Below are 19,574 nucleotides of genomic sequence, written 5' to 3'. Positions count from 1 at the left end.
GAGCCTAATCAAGCCTCTGCTCCCTTCATTCCCTTTTAGGTCCCACTCATCTCACCCACTCATGTACATTTCAGCTTTTAAAACCATTCCAGACTTAGCTGACAAATGACATTTCTCTAGACTTAATGAAACAATCCCAGAGTCATCTCAGGGATAACGGTGACAACCAATTCCAGCGCCCGACAAGTTGGAACGCGTCACGTCTTGCTGCGTGCCAGGGAACGTAGCACAACTCCAACTAAGCTGCCACAAATCTAGGGCACCACTGAATGAGAGCGCCGCGTAGCCTTGGGGTCAAGCAAGCTGTAGCGCAGGAGGGTCTCTTGGCATGGATGCACACATATATGCATACATGCTAACACAATTCCATACTGACTTTAGATTCTTATTTAGCACACATGCACAAAACCTCTATCTGCTTTTGTGCGAGAGTCTGCAAAGTCTGCAATATGCATACATGTGTAAATGCACATGGAAACACACACACACACAATCATTCAACATCAACATGCTCCAGTGGCCTCAGAAGCCATCGCTCTGTAGCTTTCCACCCCGCTCATTATCAGAAGGGTAACTTATCACTCGCTTTCACTCGCCCACACACCCGAGTCATCGCAACCAATTACACCATCCGCTGTCTGAGCAGAGCGAAAAGAGGGGAGCAATGTCTTTAAAATCTGTTCTCTCAGCAGGGTTTGCTCTGCTGAAATGCACCCAGACGCCGACGCCGACAACCAAGAATCTAAGATCATATCAGAGATGTTTCTGGGATATGAATGTGAGAGGGCTTTGTCTTCTGATGATGCAGTAAAGTCGATTCTGAGAGAGGGGGGAAACACAAATGAGACCCTCATCTCCCAAAAACTTTATCAATCTCTAACTCTTCCAGAGCAACTCCTGGCTATGAATGACACAATTATAGAGAAACTGAGTTATCCAGTTATGTCATGAAGTGACAATTATCCCTTAAGAATTCCCATATCTTCAACTCGATGAGGCTCGCTGAAGAATTTTTAACATCATGACAGCTGGCTCCAAATTAGTGAGTCAGTGAATTCTTTCTGGTGTGACTGAAGTTTGAATCTATGCCTGGTTACAGTGATGGATGAGGTTTCTTAAAGGGACATTTTTATCAAACTATTACACAGCTAAACATTCAAACTGCCAAGCATATCAGGATTTTATATAGTTTATATAGTTTGAAAGTTACGTTGTAAGTCTGATACACCCAGGGAACAGTTTCATGTGGGGAGAGAGAGTTGCTGCAGTTTGTTTTAAAATCCATTGTCTTTGATCACTCTTTATCATCTACATTATTGCCTGTCTAAATAGGCTTTCATTTTCCCAACACATAAGCACATCGGGAGCAATTTGGAGCTCAGTGTCTTGCTCAGGGTCACTTCCATGTGTGGACAGTAGGAGCCAGGCATTAAACTCCCAAACCACATATTAATGGCACCTGAGTCACAACTTCCCTACACACACACAATGTTTATTGAATGTATTAAATATAAACATTTTATATATTGTTTGTGAATGCTAAAAAGGGGGACTTTAAGTCTATATTCTTTCATGTTGACAACATTTTGGTAAAGCATTAACAGTGATCATTAACATGTTGTCAGAAAACATTTATCTCACAATCAATACCATTTCTAATGGTATGATAAATTCCTTCATTCACCTGCTGACCTCAATTGTAATTTCTGCAATAATTAACATCAGTTTATCATTGATTAACAGAATGGAAGGCTTCTGCTGACCGTGAGCGTCTTTCCTGTAGCGTACTGAAGCCGGCGAAGGACTGACTCCGGATTATGCCATTGGGCCCTCCGGGGGAGTGGGTACCTGCCGCCATGATCTCTGGGACGCGTGACGACACTCCTGCAGGAGACACAGACATACAAATGGATTATAGGATATGTTTCAAAGCTGACACGTTGACAACCAGTGAAAGATGGGAAATGTATTGTGGATACCAAAAAAAGCATCTTATGAACTGAATAATTCAGACTCACAAACAAACTTTTGAAGCAATTCATATAAAAATTACATTTATTTCTAAAGCAGTAGAAGGCTGACAGAAGTTGCCCCAATAACTGTCACTATATGGGAGGCCTCATTCGTCCAAATCTCAATCCGAATGTTCTGAATCTTATTAATGTAGCTGCAGAGAGCAAAGTCACGACTGCCACATTTATGGGAAATACATCAGGTTCAAATAAGATCGAATTTCCCCTGAAAACATGTTAACAGTGAACATTGTGCAATGCAGCACGCAGAGGTGATTCTTGCCGTATGCGATGTGGATGAGCAGCATTCAGAGCCTGCACTAACATGTCTTGCCTCCTCTGGTCTACCTGTCACCCATTAACTGCAAACAGACCTCAATAGTTACAGTTTCATGTTTACTCTCTTCAGGCAGGTGTCAGACAACATGACTCGTCACTTTAAATCATGTGCGATGTTGACTTTGTGCATATTTTCTACCTGAGCGAAGAGTTTTCTTAAAATGCAATTGATCAGAGACTAAAGATGTTTTGAAGAAGTTAATGTGGCGCAAGGCAAGTTGATGACAGCCCTGATGTAGCTTTAAAAGCCCTCCTTGCCATTTTGAAATCAAATTGTGCAAGTATGAAATTCCAGGAAGCAAATTCAGACTGGCCTATGGCAGTGTTATCTTATCAGCCTCTTCTACAGTTAAGACATCTTTTATCACCTTGTCTATATTTAGCAGTTTCAATCTTTTTTTAAGATGGATATGTGGAATGCAACATGACTCACGTGGATACTTGGGGAACATGCTAAAAATAGACAGTGAAACCTCTACATATAGCTTTCAGATAATGATGTTGCAGGGATCAAGTGCCCAGAGGCAAGGATCCACTGAGATTGCTGAATCACAGTTTCAACCAGCATGATAAGATTTTGTCCAGATTGTGATGCTGGTGGCAGCAGGTTGGCGTTTAAACACAAAGGGCAATTTAGTTCATCATAAAATGTAAAATGAGATTTTATTCATCCATAATGTTAAATCCTTATTTTGCTAGCACATTGTTCCATATAGGCTGGGGTCAGATAAGGTAGAAAAGGTTCAGATTTGCTTGGGAACGGACAAAGACTGCAGCTAAAGTTATTTCTATTATCGATAAATCAGGGAATTATCATTCTGATGAAGTCATGGTTTGGTCTATAAAATGTAAAATTGGAATATGTCCCACGCAATTTCCATTAACTGATCAATTGACATGCCAACACTCATAACTTTGTTTAGACATAAAAGTCAATTTTAGAGGTGCAGCAATTGTGTATAACATTAATGAAAAGATGCAAATAGAAGCGAATTTGTCAAGAGTAGTGTGAATTGATGCTACAGCTCACATACAGTTGGTATTTTGGCTGTCTCAGGTGATTAAACACAAACAGTTCAGCAGTCAAACTCTCACAAATGACGTGAGGTGAAAATTCATTTTGTGTTCTGTCTGAATACACCATAGGACTTCTTTTTAGGCTGCATTCAGACCAACACTAGCAGAGAAAAAAGACATGTAGCACCCTCGTTCATTTCAGTGAGACCACTGCTTCAGCTCAGCTGGGCTGCCAATAGTCATTTAAAATTATTGTAGTAAATATTATTATAAAACAGTATACAGTGTTTTGGAATCTGATAAGTCTTCAGACTCATGGATCTTTTACTCACATCCTGAATCATGCATCCAACATGCTGACCTCAATGTTTACAGTGTGATGAGTGTGAACACTGTAGTGAGGAAGTATCATGTAATTTCTGTCTTGTTAATCTGTATCGCTTCACAACTGAGTTTAGGAAAAGTTTGGTAAACACAGAAATGCCTACAGGAGAGAGACAGAGACGGGAAGTTTTGTCAAATCAAATTAAACTCAACTAACAAGCAGAGGAATCAGCATCTAAAGCCTTCAGTCAAATGAGATAAACCATCACACAGCGTTACCAGTTAAACAACTTTGCCAAATGAAGTGACAAAACTGCATCTTTTTGTCGGTTACTCTGTTAGTGGGGCCCCGTGTTTGCATGTGCCTGGTTTTTCACTGATCTATCCATCTTTCTGTCACTAGCAGACAGACTACCTCTATGTGGGGGCACAACCAGACTCATGTCGACACACACACACACATACACACATACACACATACACACATACACACATACACACATACACACATACACACACACACACACACACACACACACACACACACACACACACACACCATCCACAGACACCCCAGTGCTACATGCTATTGAACCAGCAACATGATATCCTCTCCTTTGGTCTATGTGACAGACAGGGAGTCACACAAAGACCCAGCACGAGGCTTGAGGAAAGACTAGAGCCTTGTTTTGTGGTGGGGGGACAATAGACCAGCGAGACTGATACTGGTCAGGCTAATAATAGCAACTCACTTTAACAGCAAGGTCGCTGATGGCTGTGACTCAGTAAGTGAATCATCAGGACCAATGGTTTGTGTAGATGCATTGGCCAGGAATAGGGGCTGGTTGGATGGGTCAGATGTAGCCAAAAATACACCTTGTTTTGTTTCAAAGTGGAGTGCTTTATCTTTTTCGAGTGAGTTTTGAATATCAGTCCATTATCACAGCTATGGCCAGCCAATATATTTTAAGTCAAATAAATACAATAATAATAGTCAGTCAGTCAATAACAGTATTAAAGCTGCATTAATTCATATTTTTATATGAAATATGGATCAAATTACTACTTGTATTGTCAAACATGATGGATTTAGTGAAAGAAGCAATGCAGAATTATCACCTAATTCTGTAATATCCTTCAACTCTACAGAGCTTTTCAGCATCTTTCAGCTCATTTGGTTTTACAGGTCAAAAATTCCACTCCCATCGGTGTTTTCAGCTGCACAGGCAGTAGTTATCAGCAAAAAGGCTCTTTTAACTGTACACTAAGTTTCCTGAAACAAACAGCAGACACACAAAATTAGCAACTAGCTGGTGAAGCCGTGAAGCATTTAGCAGCTAAAGAGACAGATACAATATTTGTCACAGGAGCTGGTGGAGAACAAATAGAGCTTTAAAAAAAACTAAACCAAAAAACAGTGACTATTACACTTAAATGTATCAGGCAGCCAGAAACAGATACTACAAATGGATGCCAATGTTGCTCCGTGCCTGCTGGATAAGTAAACAGGTATTCATTTGCTGATGACATTTCCCCATGACTACTTTATGAGGTAATATCAGATCAAAATATCAGGAAAAAATTGATGAATGCAGCTGTAAGAATGATCAAATCAATAGTATGTGAAATTTCATACAGCATAATAAACTTGATGTTGAAAGCCGAAATGTACATTAGCCGAAACTCTTGTACAGGCTAATTTTGTTAGTTTCATTTTGCTGATATGTACAACAGAAATGTGTCTGATAAAATGATGTAATCATATCATCATGATGAAGATTCTGTTGAAAGACAATTATCAATTATCGTGATTGATCGCCTTTCTCTCACCACAGCTGGCAGCAGGCAAGAGATCTAACATGAGAGCAGCAATCTGTAATGTCCTGAGGCAGTTTGATCCATTTTGATGTCTGGATGTTCAGCAGCTCAGTTTTCTGCCTTGTCCTGTTTGTCTCACTGACTTTCTGACTCACTCGCCTAAAAGAAGAGCCGTGGGTGGCACATGGTGATGGTACATGTTGTTACCTAATGCTCTCTGGGTAATCACACAACAGGCTGGACACCGTTTCCTGCACTGCAGCCATTTCCTAAAGAATTAATGGAGATTTCAGTGAAACAGAGTGGAAGAGGGATGAGAAGAAGAAGAAGAAGTCAAGAACTGAACTCCGCACATGATGATACCAAATGCTTTCAGCTGGGAAGTCGGTATACTGATGTTCCCAAAATGGTACAAGCCTGTAGTTCTGCATGTGATGAGGACTAAAGTGAATAATGCTGAGTGCAACTGTCATCAGGGATTTAAAAAAAACATACTTTACAGAAACCGTAGGGGCACAATTCAAACTGGGGAAATAGCTCTATATTTAACAGTGTGCTAACTAAAATCTGATGCTGAGCTCAAGGCGGAGACCCTGTATGAAATTCAAAAACCTTTCCCAGCCTCAGCCATCCCCCTTAAAAGCAAACTACACATAGAAATCATTGTTCCCAACGCTGACAAGCACATACACACAAATACTGAGTTCAGCCACTGAATCATAAAAACCTTCCCTCCGCAACTCTTAGTGTCACCGCTCATCTCGTCTAAAGAGCCTTTCAGAGCGAGAACAACAATGCCAACTCGCTTCTTGTTCTGGTTGGATGCCAGCCGTTACCCGTGTTGAATACCGCTGCCAGTCAGTCCATTCACTGGCCTTTCTTCTCTGGCGTTCACACGCCAATGGCCTGAAATGTCCTCGACGAGGAGTGTGAGTGTATTTTTCTGGAATACGTGAGCATTGGATTGATCAGTATTCTGTGCTGTCGCTTGACATAAGAGTGGACAAATGACACATTCAAGGAAATGCACACATAGTTTAGCGAGGGGCAACTGACAACTAACAACTAACAGATGAGAGAGCAGGACATTTGATATCTATTCGCTGGTTTCTTTTCACACAGACAAAAATCCAAAACCACATGAGGATGTCGGTGGTTAGTTGTGTCTGGGGCAGGAGCACAAATGTGAACACAATGAAGAAGGACCTGTCTGCCCTGATAGAAAAAATGTAACGTACTTCTAAGCACTTCTTAGTCCAGGTTGCATCTTGATTCAGTCTATTGCTCATCTGCATCCCAGTATGCAATGCGTACCTGGCTACAAGAGACGTGTAAGACAAACTTTCACAGTACACCAAGTAGTCGGTTGGATTGAGGTTGGATCACGTTCCCACCACAAACGAACAGCTCCACAATTAATCTGGAACCGAACTGCGGCCACTTTGTCAAAGGGTCTTAGAGCAGTTGTTCTGGTCGCAATATGGATGAAATATTCAGAAACTACATTCAGTTTATATCAAACCCTTCCGCATCTCTCAATTCTCCACACTAATAATCACATCAATCAGCCTGAGCTCTTCGTCTGCTGTTAAGTGCCTCACTTAAGGAGTCTCAACCATACTCACAATCAGCTGCGCGCCCATAAAAACACACACTCGACTAATCCTCTGAGAGTGTGTGCGCACGTTTCCAAGTGTGTGTGCAAAACCAGCATCAGCCTGCAGTGCATGTTAACAACAGGAGCCTAATTCTTAATGCCTGTATAAATTAGCCTCGCCATGGCAACAGCAGACAAAATGGGATGAAGTGTGTTACGTAAAACAACGGTTATGAGCCAACTGCCAAGAAGTAGGACACACACCCTCGTGTTACAGGGCCGAGGCTTTTGAAGCACCAATCCTTCATTTGAAAAAAAAAAAAGCTGTTTTCATATTTAGATCAGTTACAGATGTTTTAAATGTGTGAGTGGCAACAACTATCCTTAAACTTCTTTCAGTTCTTTCTAGTTTTATTTGTTTCTTATGTGACAGGAAGTCAAGACTAAAATAGTAAGAACTTAGAGAATAACACAGGCAGGAGATGATGCACACTATCAGAAAAAGAGAAGAGTGTATAAAAAAGATGCTGGAGGCTTGTTAGAAGATACAAACAACTGGGCTTGAAACAGAACAAATCCAACAGATTAGAGAGATAATATACTGTATATGACTGGAAACGGAGTAACATGTTCCAACACACCCTGCAGGTCGCAAGCGCGTGCCTGAACGCTTCTCAGTTATCCCACACAGAGTCCATGTTTGTGTGAACTGGTTCAGTGAGGAGGGGTGGGTGTTAACTGCTGGTGCTGCTCCAAACTGGGGTAAAACTGGCTGCTGGCTGCTATATCTGAGCCAAAACATACAATATTGTTTCTTTCCCTTTTTTTTTTCTTCCTGCAATTCTGTACAAAATTGAAAGCCAGAGTGTGAGACACCTGCCAAAGCTTTGTTTGCAAGTTTTGTCTTTAGACAGATTATTATTATCCTGTCAAATGTCTCGACTAGGGCTACAACTAACTATAATAAATATAAATCGATTGATCATGGTCTATAAAATGTGAGAAAGCTGTGAAATTTGATCACACCAATAATTTAAGTATTGATCCAATAATCATTTCAACCGAAATCTTTACCACAGCCAAACAAGTGGCTTCATTTTGGTCTACTTAGTGCACTTTTTATACTACAAAAACAACTTAATGAACAAATGAAGATTTAAGACTTGCAGTAAGCCATCTTGAAATTTCAACTACAGCTCCTGCAGATTGTCTACATAATCCCTTGCATGCATAAAACCATTAGTTTTAAGATTAAAAGGCAGCATATCTAATGCCACTCACTTAATGTGTCCCATTAACCTGGTGACCATCTTGGAGAGAACATGTTTTAAATCCCAAATTCCCTGCAGGTGAAGCGTGTGACACCAACAAACCTGCCTGCAGAACACACACAATCACAAGCACTATCATGTTTATGAAAGGTGACAGCAGAATGCCGCACATGCAGATGTGATTCTACAGCACCATACAACAGACAGCTCATGATATTGCTTTTTAACTGAATTCAAGATTTTGCCATTTATAGCTGGTTTTACTGAGACAAGTGACTTGAGGAACACAGAGCCTCATTATCCTCAGTATGAGCCCTGAGCGGAGGAAAAGTGCAAGTTCCTCCTGAGGAAGGAGCGCTTATTGATCTTCACTAAAAGACTACATGAAGGCACTAAGAGGCAGGGAAAAAAACTGTTTTAGGATGACTTGTGAGGTAGCGATGACACCTTTAATAGTAAGGATGGTTCACAGAACAGTCAGCTCAGTTTTCTCTGTGTTTGACTGAAAAGGATCAAATATGACAATGATTCTGAAGCAAAAACATGCTATAAACACAACATAATTGCCTTTTAAATGGTGAATTTGTTAACAAACAGTTTCCGGCATACACAGTGCAACATTCGTATTTATCTAGAGTCACGTCTCTAGTCAAATGATGAATGTTAATCCAATATTCACTCTCCTTTTAGCTCTGCTGTTGGTCTCCACCAACTCCCAACAGAAAAATCGGACATTTTAGCAGCTAAATGCTCCACTATGTTCACCAGGTACATGCTTTGGTACTAGACATGTAGCACACAGTGACTTTTAAGAGCGTCTTTACTGGAAAAACAAAAACAACACAGAGTGAACCACACAGGAAAGTGTCAGAAAACCAAAACAAACAGCTAAAAGATGCTGAGCCAATGGGAACTGTGGATGTCGGGTAAATCTCTGTGGCTTATTTACTACAACCCCATTCACATACAAGTAACCATATGATCCATTGTTAATATAAAAAAATACTTACTATAGCAGCTTCAAGAGTTTTATGTCAATTCATACTTAAAAACACAAAGATAAACATGATGAATCTAAAAACATCATTCATCAAAGAAAACAGGTTCTACTCAAAGTCACTGGTCTTCATTGCAAAAGTGTAAACCAATGTCACTGTGGGTACCAGCATACAAACACACACACACACACAGCAATGTAAATAACATGACCTGGTGATTGTAAGGAATTCACCAAAAGCTTTGAACTGGAGAACAGAGACCCTGTTATGACTGCAAACCTCCAGTCAGTCACCTGAAGGATGATTAATAACATTTTTAAACTCTACTCTCGACTAAAGAGTAAACTTCACCTGTTTTTGTTTCCACGGATTTCATCACACACAAAACACACAAAAGAAACAATGAGCATTACAAAAAATTCTGTGTGATGCTGGTATGCAGCAAGGAGGATACATCAGGTTCAAAAAGAATCAATAGCTTAGTCAATAGTCATTTCTACAGATGTGAACAATGCCTCTTTGTAACTGTCCCGTTGTGTGGACACAACAGTGAAAAACAATCCTGAAGGAAGACAAACGAATGAGCAGCCTGCGTGACCCCAAACTGTGAAAAACAAGAAAGACTTTGCGAATATACCCAGAGATTTGATTTAAACAGAAAACATGGGGGGGGGGGGGGGGGGGGGGGGGAATTCTCGTTTGCTTTTTGCCCAGAGTTAGATGAGAAGAATGATAACACCCTCACATATTCCAGTGATTGTCGTTTTTTTTCCTGACCCACATCTGACTTTCCTGATCTCAGACATCCTCCCATGGCAAAAACAACCAATCCTTTATCAGGTCAACATTAAACTGGTCTAGACTCTATAAATAATATCAGCGGGAGTCAACTGAGAGACAGCTCAGTCATCTGATGCAGTTCAACAGTTTTACCAAACTGATTGAGAGCTTGATGTTTATTACTGAGGGGATGTGACTGTTGCATGAGTGCCAACGTGTGTTTTCTGTGTGCATGTCTGTGTGTGTGTGTGTGTGTGTGTGTGTGTGTGTGTGTGTGTGTGTGTGTGTGTGTGTTTGTGTGTGTGTGTGTGTGTGTGTGTGTGTGTGAAAGAAGGTCAGTGCCAACAACATCACATGAAAGTCCAGACGGGTCTTGTCACCAATAAGCCACAGAAATGCACAAGACACATGCAAACATTTAATCTGTCTTCAGAATATCTGATATGAGTTTTCATGGCTGGCAATATTTTAGGTCATTCACAGGGAGAAGCATAGGGGGGGCAGGTAGAGCAGGTCATCCACTAATGTGAAGATCAGCAGTTCGATTACTGGCTCCTCCAGTTTACATGTCGAAGTGTCCTCGGGCAAGATACTGAACACTAAGTGAATGTGTGTGTGAATGATTAGATCCTTCAGATGAGTAGCATGGCAGCCCCTTCCATCAGTGTATGAATGTGTGTGTCAATGGCTGAATGTGGCTTGTAGCGTAAAAAGACAAGAGCGGTGCCTTATAAGTGCGGTCCATTAACCGTATCTAATCACCTTCATCAGGTAATTATTATTCTTCATATTCTTCTTGTTTAACAAGAACCAAAGCTTGTTTCTCTCCACCTCCTGTTCTTTAAACCCCAGTGTGTGTGAGTGAGAGAGAGAGCGACAGATTTCCCCCCATAATGTTGAATTACGATAGTCACTCTATTCTAATTATAGGTCATCAGTGTCCTCGTGGGGCAGTGCATGCAGGAGAAATTAAGGTCAGGATATGGAGTGGCATTTAAATGTACAGATGACCAGATTAACTGAGGCATGTCTGGGCTAAAGTTACATTCAGGCAGCTGCCGCTGACATTTCAGCAGTGGGGAGAGCAGTGTGTAATCACTTGTGAGATTTGTAAACCACACCAGTAAATGCACAATCCAGATTAATGGTCTCAAAGATTATTTTTTTTATGACATTTATACATTTTTAGGCAATAGATTAGAAAGCATCACCAACAGCAGATGAGAGACAGGGGCTTAAGGCAACTTCAGCATCCACACACTGACAACATGGTAATTAAACGCTGCAGCTAAATAAAGTTGCAACATAACAACAACATTACCAGTGACTTTGATACTGCTGCACAGTCACGCAGTTTCCTGATTAACTTTCATGCAGAAAGCCAACGTGGGACCAGATGATGCTCGGGCACCATTTACATAAAATTCGACTTCATTTCACCAAGAAGATCTACTCAATGTCAACTAACAATAAACATATCAAACAGCAGTATCAAACACATCTTATAAATCAGGAGTACAAATGTCCAGATTTCAATTTGGCTGCAAGGATTGTCTAGAGACGTGGATCTCTTTTCACAAAAATCTTAGAATCACCATTACCGGTGAAAATCACTATTTCTCAGAATTAAAGCACTAAAAGGACAGGGTGATGTCTTGAAATGTTATGTTTGTCCAACCAAGTTGACACTGACCATTAGAGATAGAGAAAATCAGGAGAAAAATGACATAAATGATTAATCGGTAATCAAAATAATTACTAATCAGTGATGGTCAGTTCAGTGACTGATGAGTTATTCTGTGATGAAGGGATGCAGTGTCTGTTTCTACTTCACCCTCGCTGTCTTGTCAAGCTATACTTGAAGAATAACGTAACAGCACCTGAAAATACCTTTCATGTTTTTGCCGAACTTCAACTTCTCACCTTGCTGTAGTGATGTAGAAGTGAACTCCAGGGTGTGTCGGTAGACCGTGACATAGTTTCATGATGCCAGACACTCGGAGATCTACACCTACCGAAGTCTGGGGATTTTCTACATGCACGGTAGTTGATTGAATGGCAGCAAGAATGGCTGCTAACAAACCTACATATTGTCAAGGACACATCTTACTGGAAATTATGCTCTTCACCCAATCTACTCCCTCATCACCCCGATATGGAGGGCGTCCCTAAAGATTTTGAATAGGTTCCACAATGTAAGGTTTTTTTTCTAAACTCTTTAATTGTTTCCACCCAGTTTGAACAATGAGCAAAACTTTGACTGACTGTTGGGTGTGGGTACAGGTGCAACAGAGCTCACTTTAAAATCAACAATTTCCTACATTACCCTATTCAAACATCTTGTAGCTGCACTCGTAATATTTGTGTGGTGTCACATTGTCTATATTTGGCTATAAAGTGAAAAAATGGCACCAACAAGAAACAGCATGAGCCTGGAAATGCTTCACACATCACCAACAGTGCAAAAGTATTTCCGGCTGTATTTCTATTCACAGACTGAAAGAGGGTCCTCTGATCTCCACCCCCGCTCCTTTTCTATCCCTTCTCCTCACAATGTGTCATGCATATTGCTCTAATAAATGTCTGAGTGACATATTAACATCCCACAGCATTTGGGTCAGCAGTTTCCCATTCGCACTCCTTCTTTGATTTGTCCATTATGTGTGACTCTGATTGAAAATGACCACCTATGGTGCGGCGCTGGAATGCAGTTACCATACAAACAGGATTACCTTGGTTATTTCAGCCCCATTTGTTATTTTTAGCAAGAAAAGACCGCATTCTTTTCACTGATAGCAGCTACTGTGATAATACAAGCTCGGAGTGCTGTAGCGGCTCTGTGTGAAAACAGTCAGTTAGATACAGAGTTTATTATAGTTCATAACTAGACTGTATCAGCTGGGGAGGCAGCAGGTTTTGAGGTGTCCTCATAAATGACTAGCAGATAGGAAATAACTCATTACTGAACCATGGGCGTGATTTTCAGAAATGAAGACATTTTATTGTGTGAAATGGTTTAAAAGGCACAAGATGTAGGAAACAAATTCTGCACTATTTAGTTTAGGTAATACAGCAATTTACACCACATTCGCAATTGATTTTTCCATGCCAGAATCCAAATAAACAACCTATGGCCTACATTCACTGTCTTTTGTCTCGAATTGGCTCTGGTTATACTCGTTTCATAGGAGAGACATAAATGTAGAGTCTCTCTCACCAGAAATACATCAAACACTGTGGGTGAAATTCACAAAACAGAAGTCACGGTGGATTTCTGTCCCACACATTCTTCTTGCAGCTTTGACTAAGTCATTACCATAATATTAACAACAGAATAACAAATTACAGAGTGGCTGGATGAACAAGAAAAACACACTGCAGGAGAAAAATACTGAACCAAGAAAGGAAAATGACAAGAGAAAGGCGCTTTCACGTGTTCCTGAAATGAGATCTCGCTGGCAGAGAAATACACTTGAAGGGACAATTCTTCCTAAACTATGGTTTCACAGTTAAATATTTCAACTAACTGTGGAGATTAGCATGCTGTTTGGAGTTAAGACTCAGCAGGGGGAGCGCGGCACTGAGTAGATATGAAGTGCATTTTTAAAAACTGCTACCGCGACCACTTGTGAACCATTAGACTGAAACCTTAAAAACACTCTGCACAGCCAAGTCTCAAAAAAACTGGAGCAGGCGACAACTTAAAAGTTTCAGCGCTCACTGTTAGTTATATGAGGATTTTTGGTGGGAGGTGCAGAGTTCAGTAGACAAAGAAACATCAAAAACAAACGAAAGCGACATCCAAGACACAGATTTGATGAGAATCAGTGACAGAAACAAGGATGATTCAGAGACTGGCGGTGAAAACAAGCAAGTCTGTACATCTGTGGATGATGCAACGGATAAGACACTGATGCACTGTCATCCAATGTACCATTTAAAAGCTGATCATCATATGAACTCATTCACCTGCTTGCTCACCAGTCAAATTTCTCCCCACAGCTGTTCACATTCACTGGTACCACACATCTGGTCCCGGTGCGTTCTCTTGTATGGATTACTGCCATTTTTTGGCTATTTTTCATGGTTTGTCAGCTTTTATCTGCAGTATAAAATCGTGACAGGTGGGGAAGATGAGAGGGAGAGGAGAGCTCATGCAAAAAAAGGTCAAGTGCCACTCAAACACTGTGCAGTGCGCTGTACTCTCTGCTTCAACCTGATGAAGTTATTTCTTTAAAAAAATATTTTCCTATTTTCCTGCCATTAAGGGTAAGTGCTTACAAGGGATGTACAGCTGAAATCACTGTTTCAGATCATAATAATCACACAAAGGGACATAATTCTTCTCTATAACCAGGGCTCTGATAAGTCTTGTGCAACATAATCCAAGTGTTTAGTTGCCAAGCAAGTAACTTCTGGCTCCAAAAACTCTAAAATCTAGAAGAGTAACTCCTGACCCCATTGATTTTCCAGAGGGAACTGGAGTGATGTCTTTGCAGGCAATGCTTTGCTTTACAAACTTTACAGCCAAACCAGTAAAACAAAGACGTGTTAAACATCCCACATTTCTTCACAAATGCATCTGGATTGACTTCTAGTGACTCTACTCCAGTTTGCTCGATTCATTTCTCAATTAATCTATTAATTGTTTTGTCTCTTCAATGTCAGAAAATAGGATTTTTATAGGATATTATTTTTCTGAGCAAATGTGAAAGTGCTGCAGTTTCTCAAAAATGTGAGTCATTTTCATTTGATAAATTCTTAAATTGATTGATAGATAAATATAGAAATGTTGACACTTTACCACTTACTAGCTAATTCATATGAAACCCTAGCAGCTGATATTTTGGGTTATGATTTCACCTAAAACATGACCATTAAACCAGGCGGCGGCATCCTTTAATGACATATTTTGTTGCAGGAGGAGTAGCACAGTTCAAAGGGTGAACAGTCTTCCAGTCAATGACTCACCTCAGGATGAAGGAGAAGCCCCCCCCCCCTCCTCTCCTCCTAAATTCATCTGTCATGGCCACCCCGAGGCAGCTGGGTAATAAGAACACCCACTTCCTGGTGCCCCAAAAAAGCCTTGACTTTGTGACAGAAGACACCCATCACTAAAGGTGCAAATAGTCTCCTCTGAAAAAGTTACAAAGGGACCAAATGTGATCACAGTGCTGAAATCCAGCACTTTGTATTCTGGGAAAAGATCAAAAGTCAAAAACAGAATCTGAAAAAACAGTGAGGGAGCTGAGAAAAACCAGCAGGGACAGAGAAGACATGAGGCTTGCAGCACTGATATTTTCCAGGAGACTCATCACAGCAGCCCAGAAATCTCGACACCACAAGTACAACTTATTACCAATATCTATGCAGAAAACTGTCAGGACTGCTGGCACTGGGTGTGTGTCACACTCCAAAACTGTAATCTGTGTGTTGTCCTGATGCAGGCGAACAAAGAAACAGACATAAGACCATCATGACCTGAATCCTTAAAGCATTATCTGGTACTTTTTATTGGCACCTTTTATTCATTCATTTATTTATTTATTATATATGATTCTTTGCTTTCAAGTGATGGCTTGGTTTCTAACCCTGTGCAAGCTGAATTACCTTCACTCATTGCGCATTGTCTATAATCTTTAGTTATTTTATACAGATTGTGTGAGCTGCGGACACCTGAATTTTCCCATGGGGGTGAATAAAGTATCTGTTTTTGTATTTATCTGTGACATGAACCAATGGTGTCTCTTCCAGCTGCTGGACAACACAGAGGGAACGCACCAAATACCAAAACAGACAGATTATCAGATTAGGCTCCTAAAACGCTTAAGGCAATCATAATGCCGCTACAACTCCCAGCTGTTCTGGCCAGAGGTGTGTGTGTGTGTGTGTGTGTGTGTGTGTGTGTGTGTGTGTGTGTGTGTGTGTGTGTGTGTGTGTGTGTGTGTGTGTGTGTGTGTGTGTGTGTGTGTGTGTCAGGGTGTGTGCCAGTGTGTCACATATCATGTGTTGCACATGACGTCTACTGTAGAGCATGTGGTGCGTGCCTGTTTAGTAGCCCCTCATACTGTAACATGGTCACACAGTTGGAGGAGAGGATTAATAGGGAACACCTCTCTCACACACACATACACACACACACACACACACACACACACACACACACACAAAGAATGCCATGCTGATCTGTTCAGAGACAACAGGAGGGGTGAGGATTGGCTCAAAGCCCCTCCATAAATTCTCCGTCTGTATCTAGGAGGAGAGTGGATAAGGGAGGGGGGCAAACAGATGGGAAGGGACTGGAGAAAGAACCAGAGGAGGATGGAAGGAAGGAGAGAAAGTGATAAAAAATAATAATAATGAAAGATGGAAAACCCAAGGGTAGTCCAGCAACCACTCACCCCAGATCCCACATACACACACACACACACACACACACACACAGCTGGGCACTCATTAGTCCATTAGCAGCACATAATTGTTCCGGTTATCATTTTTCATACATCACTGCCTCTTACTCATGCGGTCAGGATAGAAACACACACATACATGCACTCAAACACACATTTTGTATGTGCACGTATTTGTCTCTGTACGCTGACTGTTTGATGTGACATAACTGGCAGTGTGCAATGGTGCGAGTGTGATGTGTGCAGCAACGCTTTCATCACCGGCCCAAAAGGCTCTGGTGTCTCTCAGGACAGCTCAATGCCCGGAAAATATTCTGTAGGCTAACGCTACTGAAGCTATCGTCACTGATATAGAGCTGAGAGTACATGGTTTCAGTTTCTGTCCACAGTGGCTGAGACAGAGACACAGAAGAAAGATTGAGAAGAAATAAGAAGCAGAGGGCCTGTGAGGACAACCGAGAAGAAACAAGACAGACTCATCAATTAATCTTTGTTTAGACTTTAGTTTGACTTCAGTGCTAACATGCTGAAGTCTAATGATTGGCAATAAACACAAAGTACAACTTAGCTTGATGGGAAGTCATTAGTTTTGCATGTATTTGTGTACAATAGTGTGAGTACCAATACCAAAGTATTAGACAAAATGATATTTCACTTTAGATGAGAAGTCAGGAGATCACCACTGTTATTACGAAACATCGTCAAGGGGGCATGAATGTGTCTAATACGTCCGATAGCATTTGAGATATTTCACTAAATACAATAATTATCAACTTCATGGATACACTAGAGGAAAAGTATTTTCAGTCTGGACCAAAATATACTCAGAGGTGCTTTTCAGACAGTCGAATAGCTTCGGAAACCCACTCACCGCAGTCCTTTCCAACAGGTCTTTCTAAAACGGACAATCCGACATTCACACCCACTCCATGCCGTGATTGGACTGCTGTTTGGTGATGAAAAAGGAGATAGGTTTTGAGCTTCTCTCTCTAGCTCACTTTTTAGTCAATTTTAATGTGAACAACGAGGTGCAACTATGAAATTATCTCCCGGTAATTATGATGACGGCTCATAATAAAAACTAGTTTTGACCATCAATAAACCGACTCCCATCATCTGTAGAGCCACGCTGCTGTATGGCTTAAGAATCCTTTCCCTTTCCGCTGTTCTCGTCTCAACCCACCACCCCTCCCCTGAGATATCACCACCTCCCCACCCACTCCTCATTCTTTCCAGCCGGTCGTCTCCACTGACCCTCCACTCCCTGCCTCTGCCCCTCCCTCCACATACCACTTAACCCCAATGTAACACCCTACAACCCACCTTCATGACACCAGATATTCCCAACACACACAAAATACCTCCCACCCCCCATAAGGAAGCAGTGATTGAAGTGTAGGACATGTTGGGACAGGCGAGCAAAGACAGACAATCATCTTGAGAGCAGATAAGCTCTGAGTCAGAGCAGACGGGATGTCGTCTTTATCTGACTGTAGTGTCACTAAACTACAATTTAATTGGAGGTTTGCTGCATGTGATTAATTACAAACAGACTTCTAAAACAGTAAAGAGGTGTGAAAACTGTGACAGACGTATCAAAACCACTGTCTTCTATATCGGTGAACAGAATGACCCAATTTCCCCAAGGAGAACATTAAAGTTTCATCAAAGAACCAGAACAAAAATCAACGTCTCACTTGCTGGCTGCCAGTTATGAGTTATATCAAAGCAGCTTCCCAGACATAGACTGAGGATTAAATTTGGAGTCTGGATCATGAAGACTCAGCTGGAGATTTGACTTCATTATTTAAGTTGTCTTTATCCTTAAACTCTCACAGTGCATCCAGAGCAGTTAAAGCCTGCACCAAGGCTTCAGACAGGACTGAAATCATTTCTTCAAGACATCCCAGTGGAGCACTCTTAAGTTTCTGCAGCCTACACGCCTCATGAAATAACTATCAGCTGTGAAAACTTTAAGGAGGCACTCCTCCTTTAAGAATGCAAGGCCTACAAAAAAAACCTCCAAAAAACAACATAAATATTCTCACAGATGGAAAGACATATGTATGTGGATACACACCCACCCACACACACGTACTAAAGTAGCCAATATTCCCGACAACTGCAAGTGGGTGTTCCTGAGGGAAGAAAAAGGTCAAGTGTTCCACGTACGAGACATTGATGGACAATAAGGCACCAAAATCCTTATCATGGCTACTAGCACAATGCTCCTCCGGCTTTTGGTTTTTCGTTTGCATAACCTTAACGGGTATAGGTTTAAAAATGTTCAAGTCTGTCCTGAAACAACAGTCAAGTGCCCAAATGAACACAGACACATGTTTTTCTTGCTGTAATCATTCCTCCTGTTCATACTGGCCTTTAGAAGATACATTCATAATGCACTTAAAGTAAGTGATGGGGGCCAAAATCCACAGTCCTCCTGTGCAAAAATGTGTTCAATCAGTCGTCCAAATCAGTCAAATCAAGTCAGTACATTTCAAAGTTACTCTTAAGTGACAAATTCCCTCTTTTGGTTACTCTCTTTCCACTGCAGCTGAACAGGAAAACATGAGGAGGAAAAGGTTTGTGTTTTCTAACTAAAAAGGTTGCAACTGTGTCCACTTCATTTGAGGGTTACAGCAAGAAACCCTGCTTAAATGTTCTAAAGACAGGCAGAAATATAAATAAGAAAGAGGGAAAATTATGAACCTATCCTTTAATCCTTATCTGTGTGTGTTGAATTAGATGTATGAGACAGGCAGCCACTGTAGAGCTGAAACAATCCACTGACCGATAAAATCATTCTTCAAGCTTAAATGCCACACTTTTTCTGGTTTCAGCTTCTCACAGGTGAAGATTTGCTGCTTTTATTTGTCTTATATGATGGTAGGTCTTGAACTGTTGGTCAAACAAACAAGACTTCACTTTGGTCTCTGGGAAATTGTGATAGGCATTTTTTAGTATAAAATGTATGATTAATTGAGAAAACACTCGGCAGGTTAAATCAA

At 41.0% G+C, this 19,574-nt stretch overlaps 2 protein-coding genes across 4 annotated transcripts in view; one reads left to right on the top strand and one right to left on the bottom strand.

Annotated features, from left to right (window-relative positions):
* The window catches only part of LOC133995855 (antizyme inhibitor 1-like), a 547,935-nt gene that overhangs the window by 353,829 nt on the left and 174,532 nt on the right, over positions 1-19,574 (top strand). The window lies entirely within an intron of this gene.
* Positions 1-19,574, bottom strand: part of ripor2 (RHO family interacting cell polarization regulator 2) — an 83,731-nt gene that overhangs the window by 24,102 nt on the left and 40,055 nt on the right. For all 3 annotated transcript variants that reach the window (XM_062435916.1, XM_062435915.1, XM_062435917.1), the window contains exon 2: positions 1,764-1,884. In XM_062435916.1, coding sequence (XP_062291900.1) covers positions 1,764-1,884 — 121 coding nt within the window. The remainder of the gene's footprint in view (positions 1-1,763; positions 1,885-19,574) is intronic.

This window comes from Scomber scombrus, chromosome 16 (assembly GCF_963691925.1).
Source record: "Scomber scombrus chromosome 16, fScoSco1.1, whole genome shotgun sequence".
In the NCBI taxonomy this organism is placed as follows: Eukaryota; Metazoa; Chordata; class Actinopteri; order Scombriformes; family Scombridae; genus Scomber; species Scomber scombrus.
This window is presented reverse-complemented; position numbering and strand designations above follow the sequence as displayed.